Source organism: Vitis vinifera, chromosome 18 (genome assembly GCF_030704535.1).
Source record: "Vitis vinifera cultivar Pinot Noir 40024 chromosome 18, ASM3070453v1".
NCBI lineage: Eukaryota > Viridiplantae > Streptophyta > Magnoliopsida > Vitales > Vitaceae > Vitis > Vitis vinifera.
The window spans coordinates 14,485,127-14,494,330 of record NC_081822.1 but is presented as its reverse complement, the minus strand read 5'-3'; the positions used below and the strand labels follow the sequence as shown (position 1 = coordinate 14,494,330).

At 34.0% G+C, this 9,204-nt stretch overlaps 1 protein-coding gene across 1 annotated transcript; it reads right to left on the bottom strand.

Annotated features, from left to right (window-relative positions):
- Window positions 1-4,705: 4,705 nt before the first annotated feature.
- On the bottom strand, window positions 4,706-8,061 carry LOC100258141 (serine decarboxylase). Its single transcript, XM_002266362.5, has 6 exons — window positions 7,859-8,061; window positions 7,313-7,717; window positions 6,969-7,200; window positions 6,608-6,801; window positions 6,384-6,520; window positions 4,706-5,607 (listed from the first exon to the last, which is right to left on the bottom strand). The coding sequence occupies exons 2-6, from the start codon at window positions 7,629-7,631 to the stop codon at window positions 5,041-5,043; spliced, it is 1,449 nt and encodes a 482-aa protein (XP_002266398.1). The 5' UTR covers window positions 7,632-7,717; window positions 7,859-8,061; the 3' UTR covers window positions 4,706-5,040.
- Window positions 8,062-9,204: the final 1,143 nt, after the last annotated feature.

Sequence of the window (9,204 nt, the reverse complement as noted above, 5' to 3'; positions counted from 1 at the left end):
TAGCATCTTCCTCAACCTCTCCAAGCTTATGATTAGGATCTATTGGTTTCCTTGTTGGTTTACACATCAACTTTCCTGTTTCCTTAAGAAGGCCCATTACATATTTTTGTTGGGAAATAAAGATTCGTTGCTTAGAATGTGCTACTTCAATTTCTAGGACGTATTTCAACTTTCCTAACTCTTTAATCTCAAACTCCTTGGTCAAATATTGCCTCAAGGTCTGTCTCTCATTTTCATCATTTCCTATCACAATGATATCGTCCACATATACCAAAAAAGCCATAAATCCCCCTAAATCTAAATGTTTGATAAACAACATATGATCTCCCTGACATTGTCTATATCCCATGTTTTTCATCACTTTAGCAAACCTTCCAAACCACACCCATAGAGACTGTTTCAACCCATATAGAGCTTTCTTTAGTTTACACACCTTTTTAGTGGTTAGATCACTTTCAAATCTAAAATGGACTTTCATATAAATCTCTTCTTCCAAATCTTCATTCAGAAATGCATTTTTAAGATCAACTATTTTAGATCCCAATTATAATTTGTTGCCAATGATAACAAAAATCTTACTATGTTTATCTTAGAAACTGGGGCAAATGTCTCTAGATAATTCATACCATTTGTTTGAGTATATCCTTTAGCCACCAATCTCGCCTTATATCTTTTTAATGTCTCATTTGCTCTATACTTAACAATATAGACCCACTTACATCCCACTGGTTTTTTTCCCGTAGGCAAATCTACTAATTCCCAAGATTTATTTTTCTTCAGGGCCTCCATTTTTTTCTAACAGAAAGTAACATTATCTAAGATAAAAACAAAAAAAAAATAAAACAAAATTTTGGATGGCGGATGGTAACACTTATAAAAGGGTTAATGAATATCCTACAAAAATACATTTGATTACTCTTAAGTCTAATTTTCCCCTGTTTAGACTGTGAACATGCACAAAGGACACACACCCAAATATCTTAGGAATGAGATAGTTTGTGGTTTTTATATTAGAATAAAATAATAAGAGTATTTCTATGGGACTTTTGAAACCCAAGACTTTAGAAGCTAATTAGTTTATGAGATGTGTAGCGATTAAGATAGCTTCTCTCCAATAAGATTTAGGCACATGTTTTTTGAACAAAAAAACTCCTGTTATATCAAGGAGGTGATCATTGTTCCTCTCAATAACTCCATTTTGTTGTAGGGGTGTTGACACATGATGATTCATGAACTTCATGGTGAAAGTATGGAGTTAGGACTTGATTGAAATAAACTCTAGTGTTGTTAGACTGAAACCTTTTGATAGTAACACCAAACTAGTTTTCTATCATGTTATGGAAATTTGGGAGAACAAAACTCACATCAAATTTGTGTTTAAGTAAAAAGATCTAAGAAACCTTAGAACAATCATCAATGAAAGACACAAAGCAGCATGCCCCATATATATTTGGGATGGGGGAAGGACACCAAATATCACTATGAATTAAATGGAAAGGTTATAAACTTCTTGTATTACTTATTGAAAAGGTTAAACGCTTGTGTTTAGCTAGTACACATACCTCACAATGAAAGCTCTCAACATCTAATTTCCTAAATAGAGAAGGAAATAAAATCTTAATAGTTCTAAATAACATATGTCCAAGCCTACAATGATGAAGCTAAATTTTTTCTTTATTAAAAATGTGGTGCTCATAAAGAAGAGATACAAATGCTTTACTTGGTGTCTCAAGGTAGTATAGTCCATTCCGTTCCTTAGCAAGCCTAGATATCTTCCCTAAATTCTAGTCATAAAATATACAATGAGTCTGATATAAAATCACATTACAATCCAAATCTTTTGTAAGCTTTTGTATAGAGACAAGATTAGTAAACAACTTTGGAACATGAAGCACATTTCTAAGGTGGTGTTTGTTTTTTTTACTTAATTCTAAATAGAACATTAATGCTTAATAGTGTTAAATATTAGGTTGTTTGTTTTTGTAATATTTTATTTCTATTAAGTATTAAAAAGTAAAGAAAAATCAATATGTTATTTTTTCTATTTAGAAAAAGCTACATATTTTGGCTTTTCCTATTTAGTAAAAAGTTTATAATAAGTCATGAAAAAGTAGAAAAACAAACAATCTAATTTCTGAAAACAAATTGTTTTCAGCAAAAATCCAAAAAAACAAACACCACCTAAGTGTGAGTGTAGGACTAATTTGGATATCTCCTACCCCTAAAATGGTGTTTAAAGAACCATTAGTGGTAGTTATTTCCCTATTGCTTAGACAATGGTTATAGTTATGAAATCAGTGTGATGAATCAATCATGTGATTTGTGGCACCAAAATCTATAACCTATGAATTGACAAAGGTTTCATTTAAGGTTTTTAATCCAATGGAAATAAAAAAAACTTGCCTGAAAGTGACAATAAGGAGGTACCTAAAGGTTTCTCAAGAGTTCACAACAAAGTTGTCGGTTTTTCAATCTCCTCCTAATTGAATGCACCTTGTTTCAAAGATCTTACTTCAACTAGTTGAATAGAAGATAAGTGTACTTATCCAATATCCCTTGGTTGTCTTCCATTGTTACTAGTTGTCATTTTTTTAAATTAAGCAGCCATTTTTTATGCCTTTAACATACCCCCTTTTTTTTTTCTCCCTTTTTTTCTTTTTTTCTTTTTTATTTATTTTCTCTTCTCCATTCTTTTTTTTTTTTTTCCTTTTTTGTTCTTCACATTCTTTTTTTTTTTTTTTTTTTGTGAAAAACTTTTGAACAAAGACTTAAAAAAAACTTAAATATTGAAGCCTTAAATACCGACAGGCAGAAAATTTAAAGTTGGGGAGAAAGCTCAATACCAAAGACTGAAAAGGGGCAGAGTTTGGGAACCTAAGCCGACAGCATGGGGTGGTGGCGTCGGAGCTCCGGAACTTGCGATCTTACACCGATGGCGACGCGATTTCCACGAGGGTGAAGGACAGTCGAGATGAAGGACATAAGACATGATCCTCTGTTTCACGATGAGTTCGCGACCTGGAGAGGGTGAAAACCTGAGAGAAAGAGAAGGCCGACGGCAACGAAGATCCCAAGGCGACAACTAGGCTGTGATGAAGGTTGCACGATCTGTTTTCACAATGAAGCAATTTCTGTTGCAGCAGCGGCGTGACGGCGATGTGAGTGTTGACGACGGTGGCTTGGTGAGATGAAGACGATGACAGTGCTATCCAAGACTATGCAAGGCCAACCGTTCCACAATCTGTGTGCAATCGACGCACTTTCTACTGGTGAAGGGGCGCGATTCAAACGGGAGGAAAATTCCTAAGGTCGACTTTGAATTCCAACTCGGCAAGGAAGGTGGAAAAATTCTTGGAAGAAAAATTGAAAGGTAAATAAAAAAAAATTTCTACCTAATTAAATTTGAAATTTTCTAAACTAATTCTATCAAATGCCCTTATTACATAATTATCCTAATCCTCTTCATAATTATAAAAATATTGGGTATAACCTTTCCTAATTACATTCTTCCACTTACTAAGAAATAATCTATTATTGTTAAATATAGAAGGTGAAGTGGCTAAAATTCTTTCATAAAGCCGGATAGATTGCTCCTCAATATATATTTTTCATTTTTGTTAATATGTTGTATATTTTTTTGCTACGGCAAGTTAGGGCCTTCCTATGAAGTAATGCAAGAGATTTTGTTGTAGATACATGAGCAACTTTAGTTTAAGCTTATATATATTGTCTTTTGGTTGCATATTATTATGTAAGTTTCTTCTTTTAAAAATGGTAAAAATAAAAATATATTCATTTGGTTCCTTAGCTATTGGGTAATCTAACTAGCTTGAAAATAAGGTTTTGTTCAATTAAGAGTAACTTAAAAGAGATGAATAATCCCTAAATTTGTAAATTTAACCCCATATTTTTTCTTGAAAAATAATCTATTTCGTGATATAAACACCTTTCATCCTTTTAATTATTTACATGTAAATTTTAAAAGAATAGACCATTTTTGCAAGAAAATTTTGAAAACATTTTTACTAAAAAGAAAAAAAATGAAGGATTAAATTTCCAAATTTGGATTTTCAATGTTAAGAAATACTTACAACTTTTCTTTTAATTTTTTGCATAACTTAGATCATGTGATTTTAAATTAGCTTTCAAAAAAGTTTTCTTTTCAATTCAACAGAATGGTTAACCAATTTTTCAAAAACTTTTAGCCGATGCTTGGTTCGAAAGTTCTAAGGAAAAAAATATATATATATTTTTTTCATAGAAAATATGAAAAGAAATCAAATACTATTAAAAATAATTAAAAATTTATATAAAATATAAGTAAAATAAACTTAAAGCAACATATAAAAATAATTTATTAATTTTAAATTTATTTTTTATTTTCTTTCATTTTTTTCTTTTTTTTCATACTTTTCCTCTATTTTTTCTTACACTTTCTCTCAAATTATCCAAAACCAAACATGCACCAAACATATTCTTAAGACCTTGAATATTTTCCAAAAGCAAACATATAGTTAAAATTTCAAGGTACAATCTGGGTAGTTGTAGATGGTATGACTTTACCATGTTATTTTTATTTACCAGCTCTATTTGGATATTAGGAATTGAAATTTAAATTTAGATTAACTTCTCTCGGCTGTAATTTTAATTTTGGGAGTTTCGAACCATGTGGTAAAAGTGCATGACCATTTAAGTTCCCAAATGATACGCATGAAAAAGGAAAATCTTTTTTCTAATATGTTTTATTTTTCCCGTTATTCAACAGACGAACACAGCATCGACTGACGAACAGAGCAATATTCCAAAAAGGGGACTGCGAAAGGAGTGCTTGGAAGACAACGGATCTAGAAGGCGTTACATAAAGGTGGAAAAACATCTGAAAGATCTCTAAATTGCACTAGAATCAAGTGCTTTGCTACAGCTGTAATAACATCGACACCAGGAGCAAAATGCAGAATATAATAGGTACTCTGGTGGTAGCACTACTACTTCCTCACGCAGAGCGCGCACAAATTGATTCGTAGTGGTATCACCCATGCGTCACTTATGCAGATCACACAAACAATTCTCACTCCCTATGTCTGCTGCAACACAAGGAGGTTGAACTTTTTTATCCAGAAACCAAGTGTTTCGCTTTTCAATCAGCTCATCTAAGAAATAGTCCAGCTTCTCAATGGTGACATTGGGCATAACCACAACATGCGCAATATTCCCCTGGCATGCAAGTTGCCACCTGCGGACAAACTCATCATCAACGGGCCGTTCAAACACAACCGTGCTGCTGAGCTCATTAAGCATGGCACTGATTCCAGCATCTCGGAGGCGGTCCTTCAAGTAGTGAGCATTTCTAAGGCACTTCTGAACTTCTTTCTGGAAACCCTTGTAACCTTTCCTGTTCAGAGTGTACCAGAGAAAGATTGGAGCATGGCCATTCCGGCTACCCATAATTGTGGCATCCCTTGAAGCCAGGTACTCCACATTCCTTGAGAGCGCATTGATATGCTCCATCCTTGTTATCTGAACGCCACAAGGCATTGGACAGCCCACAAACTTGTGGCCAGAGACACTCACACTTCCTATGGGTTTCTTGAAAGTTACCTTTGGTGCCTGTTGACCAACAAAGAAAAATGAGCTGTTTGGAACAACATTGGGGAACAAAAATGCATACATGGATGATGCTTTAGATAACACTGCATATATGATCAACAATCATGGGAAGGGAGTTGATTACTAACATATCACAAGCAAGTTTTTTAAGAATATAGTTGTTTTTGTCATTAACTGACTGGATTAACATATCTAACCATTTTACAGCCATGGATTCCTAGTGGTCGAGCCAGCTAATGGGTTGTGTAAGGGGTAAGATCTAGGTATTAATTTCAGGGGAGTGAAAATTGAACAATTGCATGTGCAATGGCTGTAGCCTAAAGGCAACCAAGGAATTCATTCCCTATCTTTGAGAAAGGGTTCGATATTCCTCCTTATGCAAACTTTGACTTTTTTTTCGAAAAAACTTAAAGGGGCATATGCCCCTCTGGCATGCCTTGGCCACTTTTCTGGATGGTCACAGAAATTGTGAGCAAGACTTTTATATCTGATTTAAGTGGCAATGACTAAAAATTGGGTAATGAATTTGGGCTACCAACCAGTCATGGAAACAGTATTGAGTTATGTAATTCAGGAAATTCGTTTGTACGGAAAACCACAATTATTGTCTGCCATGATGTGGCACAATATGAGTGGTTACTGAAAAGACTCCTAAGATCCCAATCTACAGTAAAAGCATAGACATCCAACGAATCTCCTGATTAAACCATAAATTAACAAATATAATCCCTTGACCTGTGCGGGTCTTAACTAAAAGGATTTGATAATGCACTTACGCGTTTGACAAAAGGCATCATGAGTCCAAATAGAGCTCCGTCACAGTGAATATAGAACCGATCATGTGTAAACCCACATTCTTCGAGAGTCTCTATTACAAGATCAAGGTCATCTACGGCTCCCTTGACAGTTGTTCCTGCAATACAAGAAATCCATAGAATCGATGCCATGAGAGAGTAGTGTGTGTGGAGACACAGAGAGCAAGAGAGAGAAAGAGAACAACCTATGTTAACATTAATGATGGCTGGTTTGTCCTTGTTAGCCAGTAGTTTAGCCTTAAAATCTGCACAATCAATCTCCCCCGAAAGTGAAGTGGCAACCTTCACACATTCCATTCTATACATCCGTGCTGCTTTAAAGACAGAATAATGTGTCTCTTGTGATGCATAGAGAATCCCATCAGGAAGCACTTCTCGCCTGCCCAATTAGACAATATTTTCAGTTCACTCTTCTCAAACAAATATAGAGCCCGTTTAAAATTTTTATCCTGCTAGAGACGAATCACTCCCATTAGCACAGATAGTGTGTTATGCGTACAATTCACCAGTAAAGCATCACTAATTCAGAACTCAAACATTACTAACCCGACTAAGATTCCATGAAGATTGCCTTCTGTGCCACAATTAGTGATGTACCCCCAGTATTCATCTTTTTCTATTTCCCATAGACGGGCAAACCAATCCAAAACACCAACTTCAAACTGTCTCGAATGGACACCATAGTTACTCTCAATAAATGGATCACCAAGATTATTGATGGAGAAATGTTGCAACTGTGACAGAGCACCATAGTCGAAATCCAGATTATATGGATAACCTGTAATATATAACAACTAAAATTATTAGTAGTTTCAAAAAAATGAGAGTGAGAGACTCAGCGTGCAAATGGAAGTAGTTATTAGGAGGGCATCCATAATCACAGGCTTTACCTAAATGGTGCTTCGTTCTTTCCATCAGAGTCTTCCGATACCTAGCCAACACACTAGCCATATAAGCCTCCTTATCACCAGTAAATTCGTCATTGGCATCGGGCTCCGTGACGGCAAGGCACGTGGTGTGCACGTTTCGCCCAAGCACAATCTCTTTGCTCCTCTTCTCCTCCTCTTCTCTTCCCATCTCCCCACCGTTCTCCACCACCGGCGGCACCGGCTCCACCACCACAGCCGTGGGATCAAAATCCTCCGACAAGATCTCGACCTTTCCGCCCAAATCCCCCGACATCGCCTCGAATAGAGCGCTTCCAACCATGTTTCCTCTCCGAAACCCTAGATTTTTCTCCTCGCAACGTACTGTTAGGGATTTAAACCGCAAATCGAAAGCAGTGAAGCTTCAATCTGAAACATCAGCCACATAAATCAGATAATAATATCAGTTACAGGAAATTGGGTGTTTTACCAGCAGAACTTGAGCAATAATTTAAAAATCTGTTCGATTTCTCGGGAAACAAACGGGGAAAATGTGAAAAGTCGAGATACCTCGAGTAGGATGAAAGAGGAGGCAGATCCGCTCAATGTGTGTTGAGCGCATGTAATGCAGAGCTTAACTCTCGATTTATAGGCGAGGTTAGTCGAGAGACTTGGGGTTTTTTGAACTTTAAGCTAATTACAAAAAAAAATTCTTCAAAAAGGCACTTATGAAATTATTGAGGGTTCTATGTAGTTTTGGCCCCATCCAAGGTGTCTCTTCAATTACTGAGGAATCCACGATAGTTTTTACCAAGTCAATAATCTTCATATCAGCTAGGGAAAAAACAACACCTTATAGACACCTTCTCGTAATTTTCATATCAATCACACATTCAAAAAAAAAATTAAATTTAAGAATTGAATTCAATCATACATTAAAAAAGATTAAATTTAAAAAATAAATTTATACTAGAGATATCTCTTTAAAAGACATTTTCAATATCAGATCTAATATGAAATCGAATTACTGTAAATTTAAAAATATTTTCTAATATGTTAATTTGAAAAATAAAAATTCCAACTCATTGTAATTTTATAAAAATATCCCAAGACTCCGAGCTGAGTAGAAGTGCAAGGATAATGAAATAATTTTCTAAAACTTTTTAGCAGTTATCACTTATCACAACATTTTCTTTTATAAAGAAATTATGAAGAAAATTCTTACATATTCATGTTTTGCCTTATTATGAGTAGCTTTTAATTCAAAGAAGCATAAGAATATATATTTTGTTTCTTAAAAAAAAAAAAAAAAAAAAAGACATTAGATTTGAGTCTTCTCTTATGTCTAAACTAACCCCATGATGTTAAATTTGAAAGAAAAGAAAAGAAAAAAATCTTACTTGGAATAGAAAATACCTATTATGTCATTATATTGACCAGCACAAATCAATGCCGCCGAAGAATTTTTCTCTAAACTCAAAATATCTCCTCAGGGTTATATGAATTATTATTTTCTAAATGCCAAGGAATTTATTAAAGTCAATGTTAAATTCTAGAGACAAACCCTATAAACTTTATTTATTACAATTCATATATTAACAAAAATAGTCTTTATCATGTTACATGGCACAACGTGACCAAATAAAATTAAAATTATAATTTTTGTTTAAGTTATGTTTAATCCTTACAAATTATAAGGTTAATTTTTTTCTTATGTTTCAATAGTATTAAAAAATTTCCCCCTTATTCTTCAGGGTATGTTTAGTTGACAAAAAAAAAAAATTTAAAAATAATTTTCTTGCATTAACTTGATAAAAAAAAAAAACATTTTATATTTGAAAAATTTATCATTTACAATGTGTTGGATAGTAATTTTTTAAAGTGTTTCTAATTTTTCTAATAAGGTAAAATTTTTC

Coding starts and splice junctions, on each gene's coding strand:
- LOC100258141 (XM_002266362.5), bottom strand. CDS start 7,631: ATGGTTGGAAGCGCTCTATTCGAGGCGATGTCGGGGGATTTGGGCGGA. Junction 7,201..7,312: donor AAGAACGAAGCACCATTTAG/GTAAAGCCTGTG, acceptor TATATATTACAG/GTTATCCATATAATCTGGAT. Junction 6,521..6,607: donor CATCATTAATGTTAACATAG/GTTGTTCTCTTT, acceptor CTTGTATTGCAG/GAACAACTGTCAAGGGAGCC.